This window comes from Branchiostoma floridae, chromosome 2 (assembly GCF_000003815.2).
Source record: "Branchiostoma floridae strain S238N-H82 chromosome 2, Bfl_VNyyK, whole genome shotgun sequence".
Taxonomy (NCBI): Eukaryota; Metazoa; Chordata; class Leptocardii; order Amphioxiformes; family Branchiostomatidae; genus Branchiostoma; species Branchiostoma floridae.
The window spans coordinates 25,892,761-25,908,073 of NC_049980.1; the positions used below are offsets into that span (position 1 = coordinate 25,892,761).

At 41.3% G+C, this 15,313-nt stretch overlaps 3 protein-coding genes across 3 annotated transcripts; 2 read left to right on the forward strand and 1 right to left on the reverse strand.

Moving 5' to 3' along the window:
• Positions 1-1,105: 1,105 nt before the first annotated feature.
• Positions 1,106-5,918, reverse strand: LOC118403887 (ribonucleoside-diphosphate reductase subunit M2 B-like). Its single transcript, XM_035802743.1, has 11 exons — positions 5,683-5,918; positions 4,965-5,030; positions 4,672-4,716; positions 4,401-4,436; positions 4,023-4,151; positions 3,516-3,617; positions 3,266-3,399; positions 2,796-2,938; positions 2,474-2,664; positions 2,180-2,293; positions 1,106-1,944 (listed from the first exon to the last, which is right to left on the reverse strand). The coding sequence occupies exons 1-11, from the start codon at positions 5,767-5,769 to the stop codon at positions 1,792-1,794; spliced, it is 1,200 nt and encodes a 399-aa protein (XP_035658636.1). The 5' UTR covers positions 5,770-5,918; the 3' UTR covers positions 1,106-1,791.
• A 398-nt stretch (positions 5,919-6,316) lies between these two features.
• LOC118403896 (O(6)-methylguanine-induced apoptosis 2-like) lies at positions 6,317-10,797 on the forward strand. Its single transcript, XM_035802755.1, has 10 exons — positions 6,317-6,596; positions 7,039-7,160; positions 7,392-7,490; positions 7,906-8,082; positions 8,394-8,455; positions 8,748-8,806; positions 9,038-9,141; positions 9,279-9,343; positions 9,529-9,719; positions 10,018-10,797. The coding sequence occupies exons 1-10, from the start codon at positions 6,515-6,517 to the stop codon at positions 10,089-10,091; spliced, it is 1,035 nt and encodes a 344-aa protein (XP_035658648.1). The 5' UTR covers positions 6,317-6,514; the 3' UTR covers positions 10,092-10,797.
• Positions 10,798-12,590: 1,793 nt separating this feature from the next.
• Positions 12,591-14,921, forward strand: LOC118403904 (neurensin-1-like). Its single transcript, XM_035802767.1, has 2 exons — positions 12,591-13,592; positions 14,009-14,921. Exons 1-2 carry the CDS (start codon positions 13,101-13,103, stop codon positions 14,198-14,200), a joined length of 684 nt encoding a protein of 227 aa, XP_035658660.1. The 5' UTR covers positions 12,591-13,100; the 3' UTR covers positions 14,201-14,921.
• Positions 14,922-15,313: the final 392 nt, after the last annotated feature.

Genomic DNA, 15,313 nt, shown 5'->3' on the forward strand with positions numbered 1-15,313 from the left:
TTACGTGGAAATTAGCAGCCTGTCAACATGTCAATTTTTGTATAAAGTCTTTTTGAGTTTTTCAAAGATGGGAAACCGGTGTTTTACAATTCCCTAGTACATCATGTGCAATTTGAACGGCACGGAGCATGTTCAAGCTTTAAGCATGATAGCTTCAGGCAAGGAGGTTAAAAAACTTGTGTTTTTTTAACCTCCTTGCTTAGTGACTTTCTTTGCAACCAACCGTTAGGCTCTGGACCACATGTGACTTGTACATTCGGTTTCTTGGAACCATATGGACTGTGATTCTTCTAGTATTCTACAGTGCCCTGTCTCCCCTAACAAATTAAAGAAAGATTGAAGAAAATACACATAAGCCAACTGTATGAGTGACGAACATTTTAAATATGGGTGGGTAATGTTACTAGGGTATTACAAAACCGGTTTTTTTTTCTTGTTGGACCTGAAGAAATCAGTGGACCGGACCCCAATTAGAAAACGAACAGAAGATATCTGTTGGCATTCACACGTTTGGGGGTTTACTGGTCCAAAAAATAAAAGCTCAGTATTAAAAAGGAGTCAGTTGATAATCATTTTCACCAAGTTTCTACAGACAGACTTGGTCGAAGTTAGTTCTTTACATATGAAGGAAGGATTCTAAAACATCAGTGTAAGTCACTAAACAATTGAAACTTTAGCAGCGAAATGGACTTTTCTTTTGTCTAGTTTTCACAGGCCTGGACCTGAGTTTTTTTGTACCATTACCGACCCCTAGTGGCTAACGATACAGAAAATTCAGGTTGAGTCTAGGTCCGGGTGTGATTGTCAGTGAAATACATTCACTACAAATGGTCCTTATCACTTCAATAGTTGTCTGTTTGGAGTATGTCCTCTAACATTTCAAGATCATATCTTCATGTAAGCAACACTATTTACCTGTTAACTTCGACTATCAACTTAGATTTTCTAGGGCGGGTAAGCCAAAAGCATCTGCCAGTATAATCTGTTCATTTTTCAATGGGCCCACTGATTTTTTTTCCCCAGGTCTAGTGCAAGAAAACAGCATTGTACATTTTGTAAGTGGTTGCACTAAACTAGGATAAAGATTCACACGTTCAAGGTAATATGACATGTGGAAGAAACCGTTTATTGCTGTAGAGACCTGAGATATTTCACAGCTCCATAATATGAAGTAGACACAAAGTATGTACAATAAGTTGCAACTGGACAGGTAAAAAAAACTTGTGTCCTCCATTGCTGGTGTCAACAAACTTAACCTGTGACAGAATTAAAGTTTCATTTCAATACAGCAAAGCTACTTAAAAATACCTCCAAGATAAGGTTGTTTAACAGCTGGTATGGCACAATATATATTAAGTATCATACATTGAAAAACATTTTTAAAAATTGAAGTTGTACTAAAAAACATCACATTGTTTGAAAGGATATCTACTGGTAGCAAAATACAATTAGGATGATCATTGACCACTCAAGGATTTAAAAGAAAACCAATACAAGCTTAAACATCCAACTAATACAATGACCTATATCATATAATACATTAAAAGTTATGGTGTCTACCTTAAGTAGTCTAACATTCATTATAAAACCAAGATGCCATGATGGTTATCCATGCTGTCTGCAGATTTAAAAAAAAATCAAGTCTGATATACAAAAGTTACAAGCATCCCAAAGAACATGGGTAGGGTGTGGAGTGACAAACTGAACACAAAACATAGTTCTTGTCTTTCAGATCATGTACAATCCACGGACGACCCAACATGGGATTTAAAACTGAATAGAGACATTGATTTAGAAGTCAGCATCCAGCGTAAACTTCTGCTGAGCAGGAGAGGACATCACCCCCATCTTCTGGTACTCTCCAACCTTCTTCTCAAAGAAGTTGGTCTTCCCCTCCAGTGAGATGTTCTCCATGAAGTCGAAGGGGTTCTCTCTGTTGAAGATCTAAACGAAAGAGATGGTACAGAAGTGTAAGTGACTGTAGATTCATGTCTATATTGAGAATGATTTATTCTGTAAAACATTGCAGCCCTCTAGGCTGAATGGTGTAATACATTACAAGTAATGTGTAATATTGAGTTGGTAAGTCAAGTAGGACACTTCTTAGTAGGACACTTGACATGAAAGCAAATCAGTGGAAAATGAAAACAGGCCAGACCAAGTGAGGGCAATGACATACCTTACTGCACTTGAGTTCTCCCAGTAGTCTGTCTGCTACAAACTCGATGTACTGCTTCATCAGATCGTGGTTCATGCCAATCAGCTTCACGGGCAGAGCCTCGGTCAGGAACTCCTACATCACAAAGATACATTTCAGTGAGCAACTTGTTATATTTGTATTCAACCTCATCATATCCTAACAATGACTGGACTACAGATTCAGAAACAAATTTATTCTAGACTTGTCCCTCACCTCACCAGTTCCCCTGCCTAAATGCAATCTACATCAGTTAAAAGCCATCATTTTCTGTACCTGCTCAATCTTGACAGCATTCCTGATGATCTGGTGGATGGCCTCCTCACTGGGCTTGTTCACCAGGTGACTGAACATCAGGCAGGCGAAGTCACAGTGCAAACCCTCGTCTCTGCTGATCAGCTCGTTGGAGAACGTCAGACCAGGCATCAGACCCCTCTTCTTCAGCCAGAAGATAGCAGCAAAGGAACCTGAAATGGTGAAAACAAGTGTTAGTACAAGGTCCTATGAGCAGCTCCTAACTCATACCAGGACATCACCTACAGTTTTTGAAGGACGACCAACATGAACCACTTTTAAGGATCGTTTTGCTGATGCTAACCTGAGAAGAAGATTCCTTCTACAGCAGCGAAGGCAACCACACGCTCCCCAAAAGTGGCTTGCTTGTCTCCAATCCACCTGAGGGCCCAGTCAGCCTTCTGCTTGACACAGGGTAGGGTCTCGATTGCATTGAAGAGGTGGTCCCTGTGGAAAGAGGAGTCATTGTTTGTTGTTTTTGTTGGTACAAGTGGAAAGCTGCTATTTACTATCAATGGCAGAAAATGGCAGTGAAGTTGTATTTCCTTATTCCAGAATGTAGCTCACCTGCCACATGTGTCATAATGGCAGTTATTACATTAAATATATGCTGTGTTGTAGGGACTCGTCACCATGTAACCTCTATTAGGTACATAGGTAACCTATTAGCCATGACAAGAGTATAAAGGCTTTTATGGCAGCCTGGATCCTTATCAAACATCACAATGACAGGGAACAATGTTCCTTGACATATACAGGTAGTATTCAACTAACCTCTCTGTTGGGTCCTTGATGTATGTGTCAATCAGAAGACTGTACATTTCAGAGTGGATGTTTTCTATGGCGATCTGGAAGCCGTAGAAGCACCTGGCCTCTGTCACCTGCACCTCCTGACTGAATCTCTCCACCTGGGAAAAAGTGTGAAGAAGGCCCATAAGTCATGACCATACCATACCCAAGGACAAATGCTGTTCAGAACATCTGGACCAAAAATAACTTTAATCTTTGATAACTCAACACTCACCAAGTTCTCATTGACGATGCCATCACTGGCGGCAAAGAAGGCGAGCACATGCTTGATGAAGTGTCTCTCTCCGTCGTTCAGACTCTCCCAGTGGCCCAAGTCCTGCAGAAAACAAGATCACCATCAATGTTGCTTACAACTTCAGTCTGTAGAATTCCACCCTAAACTGCTTTATATTATATTAGCTTCAATTCATGCTAGAATAGTCACCAGACACCATAAACTTTGAATGCTGAGGGAAAAAAAAAGCTATCGAGAATGACAAAGGGTCCGATTGCAGTTCATGTTTTTTTCTGAATGCAAACGTGAACAAATTGGCTGGTTGGTGGGGGTGTTGTATATAGAACACATATGTTGTGATATGTAAGTGACCCCTGGGGCACGCTTCATCTCCTGCTTGTACTGTGAGCAATCTGAATTTGTGCTTCCTAGTTGTCTGTCAACTACTATACAATTACACTTTTTCATTCCGATTTTCCAGGACATTGTCAGTGTGACGTTTAATACCTTTGAGAGGTCAACCTCCTCCGCTGTCCAGAAGGATGCCTCAGCCTTCTTGTACATCTGCCAGATGTCATGGTACTGGATGGGGAAGATGACAAAGCGCCTGGGGTTCTCACGCAGGAGGGGCTCATCCTGGAGAGGCAAATTTACAAAAGAAATCTGTTAATGACCGATGCAGCAAACCTGCTGTGAATCTAAGTGACTGATGCACAATTCATTCAAGTGCAAATTTTCCTCAAACTAGTTTGGTTAAAACAAACTTTATTAACTAAAGACTCAAGACTATGAATCAGTTACTAGTACTCAATGACAGCATATGTAATTCGAATCCAATTCCAAAAATTAATTTTTTTCATGAGATAACATGCTGACAGTGCATACCTGTTCCTTTCTCTCTGGCTTTTGAACAGGGTCAACCTATGGATAGAAGAAATAAATTGATCAGTATTTGACAATGTGGAAAAAATAAGTCATCACAACTCAAAAGGGAACAACCCTGAATGTAATAAATATTAACCAGAATTTCCACATTAACATTTACTTTTGTTATCAATATTTGTTCAGTAAGTGGATGCTGCAAGAGCACAAGCAAAAGTGAGGATCAAAGATCGACTGTTGCCCTGTTGGATCCATTGTTCAAAACAGAACTCACCACTTGCTTCTTGATTTCCTTTATGTCTGATGATCTTATTATATTCTGGAAAAAAAGAAAAGAAATTAAAGATGAGGGTGGAGTTGGAGATGAAATTGTCTGGAGCAACGCGTCTACTCATTTACATAACAAGAGGAACGCCCCGATAATTTACGTAAATCCCTTTTCGCGGGAAATTTTACATAACAGCTGGCCAGCAACGGTTTTCTTACGCAAGATCTCGGGTTTCAACCGCCAAGTTGTGTAAGAGTTCGACATTTTAAAAATTCCACTGGTTTTCCTTTGTTCCTTACCTGGCTCTGGCTCTCTCCGAGGACCTTTCTTGCTACAGGTTTTCCTTTAGAAGGTGAAGACGGGACCTGAAAGTACAAACATCAAAACTAAATAAACAGCCTGGGGATGGAACGATCCGAGTGGTGGTGACAAACGAGCCGGTTTACGCTATAACTGGCTTCACAAATCAATACTGAACGTACTAAAAGAATAAAAATCATAGATAAGCAGTCTTTCTGCACATTTCGAAATAAAAATCAAGGGGCGCTTGGGGTGGGAATAAAGTCGTGGAGGATGGAAAATTCTCCTTTTTTGGTTTGCGCGCGCGGTCGTTTCCTGTCGAGCATGACAAAGGGTGACGCATGTTTTTCCCTTTTCTGGAAACATCGGTCAAATTCCCACATTTCAACGGGGAATTGTACGTCGGTAACGTCCTTGTTTTACAGATTGTCCATAGGTCTTTTCAGTCAGTGAGGGGGATTCAAGACAATTAATCCAGCTGACCGTGGGGAACCGATTTACATTTTGGCGCCAACACGAAGACAACATGCATTATTTCGCTATTTCCAGCTGCAAATGCACAATGTTTCACCGATGAAGTGCCGTGATAATTCTCAAAACACTACTACAGAGTATCAAACAAGGTTTTCGAAATGGACGGGTTAGGGAAAAATGAATTTTCTCTCACTCGCATACGCAAACAAAGCAGAAAATGGCGCCCAAAAATTATTATGTTACCTGATTCTCTCGGTCTGCAGAGATCTTCAGCGCCGAGAAGTCCTGCTGCACGGACTGGGTAGACTTCGGTGAGTGCATGGAAAGCATCTTTGGTTTCTGTAGAGGAAAAATTTACGGTAGTGGAAGAAAAAATTGGCGGGACAGAGGAGTGGAGTTGCAAACAGAGAGAGTTGCACTGACTAGCGACAGACCAGCTGGGAGAGACTAAATTTTGGCGGCCTCCGCAGCGTTCATATAACGCGGGACTTGGTAAATCTGACCAATCAGGAAAAAGGAGGGGCTCATCTTGGGCGGCTTTGGCCAATCAACGCACGGAACGTCGCGGATTCGACCAAATTTGACCAATCGAAAAGGAGATTTTTTTCGAGCGAACCATATCATGTATCCAAACACAAGGGGGTTTAGACGGATTAAAGAGAAACATTGCTAAGATCTGATATGTGGAAATTTTACTTTAAATTGCTATTATTAATTTTGCTGTAGATATATGGAAAAAAATTGTGTAACGATTGAGATTTGAGTGTTCTAGATAAATATTTCTCTCCCCTACAGTTACAGTAGTATAGTCCATCACCCTGTAAACACACTGTCACCAAGGACATTGAGGTGGTTTTATAGTACTACGCGAAATTGATATTGACTTGTTTTATACTTTTTTGATCAGAACACTAATGTTTTGTATCTTGTTGTTACCAACGGTTATCTTTTTATGAATGTATCTATGGGTATTTTCCTTTGGTGAGGTGAACAATTCCGGGTCTATTTTGTCAGTCGCTAGGGGATTTCAAGGGTTCCGGGTGTTGTCAGGCACCGTCAACAAGTTTCAGAAATCATGGCGGACAGTGTGAAAAGTTTTGATCAAGGTGATGTACGGAGAATTCACAGCCAGAGAAGTTCAGGGCGCCTCCACAAAGGTTTGTAATTTAAGAATATAAAACAGGGGAGACCACAGAAAAGTATGGTGATCGCATTTTACCCTGAAGCATGACAGATAGAAGTTGACTGGAGCAGGTAATAAGATGAGGGGGAGGGGGTGGGAATGTTCTGACAGTATTTAATGGTTGATCACAATACAATTTGCTTGGTGCTTGCTTTCGATAACAGCAAAAGTCGTGACAGTTGCATAACGCAACTTAAAAATAGATAATCTGGATACTTGTTATAACTGCAGGTGTAACCATTAATTCTCTTGTTCTGTTATTCGGCTTAGTCTGTGTAACACAAACTCCGCTGTCCAGGGCTGTAACTGGCCCCTCCCCGCGGATGTTGGGCGGGCTGCTATAAGCGAGATTTAATCAGGCTATATTCGGCTATGCCTAAGTGATGAATTATAATTGTCCCAAATCTTTACTTCAGGTCATGGAATTGCAGCGGCCACATCTAGCATTCCAAGCAAATTCCAGACAATAGTTTCAGACAATTCTGACAAGAAGGGCTTTGGAGCCAAATCAAGAAGGTTCAATCATGACGAACACATGGTAAGATCTGTTAATATGTCATCTTTATTGTTGTTTTGCATGTCACCCTTTGCACTCAAAGTGAATGCTTGTTGCACGTTTTGACTGTTTTGACTGACATCAATTATGAGTTATTTTGAATGTGCAATGCTTTGAGTGATGCTGTCAGTATCAGATATATTGTTCACAATCACACTTTTTTTAAAGTAACAGATGACATGTAGTTCATTCTGTTGTTGTTTTTTCACTCAGAATGATCTACCAGGGCCTGGATCATATGTGAGGCACGGAACACTAGAAAACACAAGTACATCTCTCTCCAAGAAGGGCACTGGAGGATTTGCTTCCAAGGTATTTAATACAGATATATTGTTATGGACTTGTGATCAATATTGACCACATTGGTATGGCACCTGTGGTCAGAACAATCAAACCACAGGCTTGACCAGATGACGGTCATGAACCTTCACCCCCTGAGTGTAATGTCCTGTGTGGAGCTTTGCTCAGCATACCATAGATGTAGACAAGGAGGTTTTATCAAGATGATAGCTCCTTAATGTAGATGAATGTATTGGTAATATTTGTACTTTTACTTGTTGTTGTGACTGTTGTCTCTCTAACCGCTTAACTTTGTCAGTAGTTGGTTGCATGTGCTTCCCTTCTCTTCCATCTCTCTTTGTGCTTCCAACTTATGTGTTTTCCACTTGCTGCTGTGTGGAACACTTCACCTTTACTTGAAATGCCATTCTTTTTTGTTTGTTTATAGAGCAAGAGGAAACAGTCCCATACCGTCCCGGCTGGCCCCGGCCCTGTTTATGCCCTGCCATCCTTGCTGAGGACCCAGGGGGACTTTAACAAGGCAGGATGCACGGGATCCTTCCACAGACCAATAGCTGTCAGCACAGAGAAACCAGACTACAAGCCAGCTCCTAATACATACACTGTAAGGGAAATAACGTTTAGCTGAAGTTTTGGTAATATGGTGTGTGACCGTGCATTTTATTACATTGTAATAAGGTAGAATGTTGCCTGGACTTGTGTAGCTTAGTCACTCCATCTAGTTGTTTACACATAGTATAAATCTAGGTGACTCAAATTGAACAGGTGATGTTTATAATTCACCATAATGTTTGGTACATTTAGATCATGAACAAATCCAAGTGCTTGATCATAAACATTTGTTTAGAGTTTACCAGGTGCCTTTGGTGTATGGAAATATAAATCTAATGTTGTATGCTATCTTCTGCTCCTCAGGTGGTGGAAAGTAACGTAGCTAAAAACTATGGCCAACCTGTGCAGGCATCATTTAAGTCGACGTAAGTGATAGATCCTTTTTTTCTTTACCCTGAAATTTACTTGAAAGGTCTTTATTAGAATTGTGTTGAAAAAAATGGAATTGGTGTTTTATGTAAGAGTATATATTAAAGGAGACCATAAACTTTCTTTAGGAATGTCTTGAGTTTTTCCCCAAAGAAAGAGTAAATCCAATTTCTATAGTTGATTACTGATATATGACATTTTGATGTATGTATGGTGATGTGGTGACCATGTGGTATGAAGCACATACTTGCTCAGTTGTTTACATGAGCTGTTTTTTCCCCTCTTCAGAACAAGAAGACCACCCCCACAAGGAATACAAATTGTCAAATCAAAAGTGCCTGCACCATGTAAGTTCTCTGTCCAATTCTTAAGAAGTTGAAATGTTGGTATTACAGTGTAAATCAGTCAATGTAAGCCTGAAATACAATATACATGACTGATAACTCATCTACTTACTTACTTTACGTTTGCTGAGCTCCAGCTTGAAACACTTGACTGAAAAGTGATGGACATGATCCATATGATTCCAAGAAATGATATCTTGACACACCTCTAACTGTCTGTCTCTCATTCCTCAGGGCATTATGACATCAATGATCATCAGGTGAAACAAAGTGTCAAAGTCCCGTTTTCCAGTTTCAAGTCCACATCAGATAGAATGAGGAAAGCTAACCTGAATGAGGTACAATTAAAGTTTTGATCACTTCATTGGAATGGTTTTTCTTGACATTATTTTGATGGTTGTCTTTGATGATTTATGCTCCATAGAAAAAGAAAAATGGACATTTCAATTTGCTATGTCCATCTCTTCCCCAAAAGAATCCCGGTCCAGGAGAATATCGTCCCTTTGAGGAAGCTGACAAACGATTAGGACAAAAATTTCCGTAAGTATTCTCTTCTGTTGTTAATAAGATAAAGACATCTAAGGATGTGATTTCTTTGATCCAGTCCTTCAAGTTTTGAGGACAAGCAATTTATTTGCATTTGAGGACAAGGGAATTTTATTACACTAAATGATGTTTTTAATTATAATATAATGTACTAATTTGGAGAGGTTGTTTTCCTCCAGGATGAAGCACTATCTGTGTATATCTGCCCCTGCCATGCCCCTGCCCCACCCCATGCCTGACCCGGGTCCTGGGGCCTACAACCTGGTCAACTACAAAGGTCCGCAGAAACACTACATGTCCAGCTCCATGTTTGTGTCCAACACCAGCCGCTGGACATTCAAGGGGAAAGAACGAGACCAGCCAGGACCAGGTCAGTCTTTCTCAGGCCCTTTAACAATCTTGTAGGAGTTACTGATATGGACCAATCCCAGTCACTGGCCAGAGACCCTAACATGTAGAAATGCAAAACAAGCAGACAGAAATTGTATGGCTGTACCTTTTTCTCAGGAGTCAACCTTACTCTATGTCACATCAAGGTAGAAGTTCTTGAGGGAATCTGTAGAAGTAAATGGCATCTGGTTATTATCCAAAAGCTGTTAATGTTGTTGTATGGTTGTACAGAATTCCTTGATCAATGCCTAACATACAACACTGTACTCTCTCCACAGCCACCTACCATCCAGAAGGGACAGGCAAGCAGTCCTTCATCTACAACACATATGGAAGATGGGTGCCCACTTAGTGACTGAAGCATACATGCTTGCAAAGCTCTTTAGATGCCATGCAGCTAAGATAATGTATCAACAAATCCTTTTCCTGAATAGAAATTGTTAGACTTGGTGGGAATGCACTTTTGCATCATAGGCTGTAATACTCAGGTTGGTCCATCAAAATGTGTCATGGTAGAATGAGTTTTGTACCTTGATGTACCATAATAGAACTAAATTCTGTCAGGAATTAGACATCTGTATCTATTAAAAAGTGTGCTGTCTGGTACTGAAAGTGAAGGCACCATTACCTTGAATAGAATTTTTTGAGAAAAACAAATCCAAAACAGGGTGCCATACAGCTGAAGTAACCATGGCAAACATTCTTTATTTTGGAGCTGAGCTGCCATATATGTACCAGAACAGGTTTCTTCTGTACAGTACATCCTTTGCAAAATACATCAGCATGCACATACTGTACTGTCATTTAATTGGACCAGATTTCATAATAACAAATTTCAAAAGCTGTTGTGCATACTAGAGTCTATATCATGAAGTATCTATTATTAGGTGTAGAATATTTTTGTCATCCATGCATCGTATGCATGGTATTAAATATGCCCTGTATGAGAAGTGTATATATTTTGTACATATGTATAACAGAAGAGAATATTGTAAAAACTGTTTGTAATGTTATCTGTGAAATGAATAAAAAGTGTTCAAAGCCTGTGTCAAATAGCAGAATGAATCAGCAGTGTGATCTGTCTATAGTATAACCTCCATTACCATCCACCAGGATACGTGTATCTGCCACTTTGAAATTGTGAATAAGTGGCCGGTGCGTTGGAGAGATCTCTGGTGCAGCTTCTCTTGGGTATGCACAGTTTAGATATACAGCAGTGCATTATACTGAGAGGTGTTGCATGGGAGATCTCTGTCAATGCAGTTCCTCGGTGGAGGTGATCAGGTGGAATTTTAGTTAATGTTATCTCTATCCAGTAAATTCTTAGTAGTCTTTGAATTACAACCTAACATAGTTAAAGACACTAAAAGTAGGAGAAATATCATCGAAAGTATAAATTAAGAAAGCTTTCAATGTCATTCCGTATGAGCTCTGTTATGTTGCTAAATCAGATATGGTGATGGATTTTTCTGATACCATTGCTAGTATCTATCTTACTTTGCTATCAGCTAGCAATACGAAGTAGTACAGTGTAGTGTATTTGATATATGGGCCACTCAATCCCGAAATCCCCTTTCCCTCCTCTTACCATATTTCGCCAATAAAGCCAATGATCGGTCGTATAGCTAGTTCAACATCATGTACGGTCAACTTCAATCCTCACTCGGTCTTTCTTCTTTCCTGCTGCAATTTACACCAATCAACCAATCGATCAAGTCACTCGTAAGGATTACTGTAAAGATTTTTTTTTGCAAGAATGGTACGTAAAATGTGCTACCCCTACTAAGTCCAAGGTGTCAGAATGTTGGAGGTGGTTTGTTCCATCCCCACGGGAGGATTGCTTGCCGCCAGAATGGCGAAAACGCCAAGCACCCATCGACTAATTTAATATTCCAACCTGCCCCGAACTAGAATCTAATAGACCTTAAGTACTCGTCAAACACATCGTGAAAGCGAAAACGACACAATAAGTGTTCTCAGGGTGATGACGCAAGTACTGTCGTCAGAGCCCAGCACCCGCGGCTGATTAGCAGCCCTTCTTGACTCAGATCATCTGCGTGTCAAATTCAGCCGGAACGCTGTCGTCATCAACGAAACGGTCTATTTGTTTTACCCAAAGACATAAGCATGTTTTGTTCACGATTCTCGTGGCATAGGACCTTTGGTGGTTTATCTTTGAGTATTTCCATGCCAAGGCCAAGTGAATATGTTATTTTCGTATTTAGTTAGCGATCATGACAGTAAAAAAACTGATCTGTTTTGTTGCTGGGCCTCACAATCACTGTAATTAGATCCGGCATAAGTCATTACTTTGAATCCCGCTGCGTGGATTACTCTGCGGTGCATGTGGGCATACTTATTAGTAGGGGAATAACTGCGTGTTTGCGGTGTATTATTGCGCTAACGCGACATTAGGCTGCGGCCGACATACGTATGAAAACAGAAATGATGGTTTAGGACAACTGTTTCTGATGTAGAACCAACAGCGTTAACATTAACGTTAGAGGTAAAGAATCAATATAAGTATTTAACTAATGATGGACAATTTAGATGATGTTTATTCAGCACCAAGGAGAGATCTATTTGACCCGACTACGATTATTGTTATACACGCAAAGGGAAATGTCAGCTTATCAGCGAGAAGCTATTAAATAACAGTTACATGGGCCGTCCTACTGATTATGGCGATAATGGATCAAATCTGTACCTGTTGCTCATAGAGCTTTGAGACAAGTACAAGGCACTATGGCTTTCAGTTGTTAAAATGCGTACACAGCACAGTGTTTGGCGGCATATGTCTCCGCATTTTTTTGTCAGCGTTTTGTAAAGGATACCAATTGCCGGAAGTTATGAGTACAGCGCTGGTGCTGAGCATGGAATAGACGTTATCAAACCCAGCGGAGATATCCTTAATTTCGCATTCATCATGTTCTGCATTACAGGAAGAGTACACTCTAAGACATTTTATATTGACGTCATTCACGGGCTGATACAGTGAAATGACATTTTGTCGTCACTGTTGACCGCGTGGGAATGTGTTGGACTGACTCCGTATGCTTTATGTATCGGTGGCGCGAAAGTGTTGAACTGGAAACGAGGCATCTCCTGACAAACAAGTGGACGTGCTTGAATTTTTGATTATATACCGCGCAGCGCAAAATGTGCCGTATCTGTCCTTGCCTCCCACGCACGGTCAGATTCCCCATCTTTTCTAGCGGGCCCTCGAACTCCTGACGCCGGAGCCACGCAATCAGGGGGCTCAGTGGAGAGGCTGGGACGACACTGCGCGTTGTAGCAGGGTCCGAGCTCGGGACGGTGCACCTTTCCAAACGCTTCAGCCGGAAAGCGTGAGACCACCGAGATGGCGGAGGACACCGACGGCCCCTCCTCCTCCTCCTCTTACTCCTGCCCGCCTCAGTTCGGGGTCCGCTCCTACCTTCATCGCTTCTACGAAGATTGTGCCGGGTACGGAGGGCCCGACCCTTCCAATCCTCACGACAACCCCTACATCTCCGATGACTTTCGCTACCTCATCAACCCCAAACCGAAGCGCTCAACCTACATCTTCTGCAAGCTGGCGATGGTGTGCGGGCTCAGCCTCCTTGCGTTCGGCGTCGTCGCCATCTTAATCGGCTACCTGATCCCGCAACGTCCAGAGCTCGTGGGCTACCTGGGCGGCGTGCCAGTGGTGGATTCAAGCGCGTCAGATCTGAACGACAAACTGGATGCATGTAAGCTGACGGGCCTGATTCTACTGTGCTTGGGCGGTGTGACGGTCGCCATCTCCCTGCTCGTGCCCAGCTTCTTGCTGGGGTACATGCAGAAGGAGATGTTACTGCAGGAGGATTTCAAGGTAGGAACAATATGCCAATATAGAGATGTTGTTTTGCCCGCTGTATTGCAAAGAGCGTTTATTGTGGTCATCTTCTAAGCTATAACGTATTTCCAAATTCAAACATACTGAGTCGGAAGTTATGTTTTCGAATGTGCATGATGACGTTTGTTTTGTAACATTTCCATCATGTGACGCATCCGGTGACGTGATTTTCTTGCATGGGAGAAGGCCGGTAAACAGAGTTTTAACAGAGGGTCAAGGAAAGTCTATGACCTCAGGCTAACTACAATGTCGTGTCATGAGCTAGCTATAGCCTTTCCAAACTACAGTATTCTCCTTCTGATGATTGAGAAATGTGCATTTGTTGATAGTTATCATAAGATGCCTTCAGCTCGACATGAAAGTGATTTCTCTGATTTGTCTTTTTACTCCAGGACCGCATTGCTGGCGATCCCTTACTTGTGGGACCAGGAGGGTACGGCACCGTGGGCACGACTCCTCCCGTGTCCGGCTCGGGCTCGGGCATCCCTGTCACCGAGCAGGTGAAGTCCGTCCAGCCGGGGGCACAGGACCCCAAGCCCGCCCCCACCCCCGCTGGGGAAGAAGACAGCCTCCTGGATCACTAGATATCATTATTTTCGAAAACATTCCATAATCTAGCGCAACAATGCTGCAGGAATAGCCACGCACATTACTCGGATTATATGTATATAGTAGACGGAGTATAGTTTAACGTTATAGATGTGGTTGCCTTAGTGCGTGGCATTGAATGTATTTTCGTGTTGAAGATCACGTAGCCCAGATATATATCTTGACGATGGTATCTATTTTCGGAATTCAGCTCATTAACGTCGTATCAGCTACAATGCAATGTCACGTATGAAGGGACCAAGAAGCGATTGTCGAAGGTTGATATATCTGATAATGATAACGGGCGATGGTTGTCGAAGTTGCAGTGTAATGACAAACAATATAGACATACGGGATTATCTATTTATGCACATGTTGTGCTTGTGCAAAAAAAGTTCAATAATATCAATAAGTGCTAAAAATGTCAGATTTAAAGGGTCAAAATCATAATTCACATAGCTTGTGATGACATTGTGTTTACATGAACTGATAGAAAAGTAGATATCGAGTGCTGCCACATAGCGATAAAAACGGTTCAATCTTGAATCAGAGGTTAAGTTATCTCCCATATCATATGATTGTCAAATTCATATTTTTGCGAACATTTGTTTATCGGCTAGGTTACCACAACTGCCAGCATTATGTCAAGTATGCGGATTGTCGATTACTGGTAAATAAACAGATATCTGTCCAAAAATTAAAAGATGACGATATTCATGTGACGCTGTTGTCATTATTATACTAAAATCCAAGTTGAATGTAGCAAGTTTGACGCATTTCATCACCCTCCTTAATAGTTTATGTTGCAAGCAGGCTAGTTTAGGTCTAGCCAATGGGGACGTTTGTGATATAATGTTGTTTTACATCTTACATCAAAGCAAACAAAAGTAAAGTTCAGCGAACTCATACCCTCGTCAAATGATGTACACATGTATCCTGTATGCCTTTACATTTGCCGTACCATAAAGGTACTCACTCGCACAAGTTATATCAATTGATGATTTTTCCCTACCAAAGCAACACAAAGTTTTTTTCTTCAAAAGTATGAAAGCAAAGAGGCCTGTCATTAATAATGCAAATGAGGCCCTGATTTGTTTGATTTTTTTTCT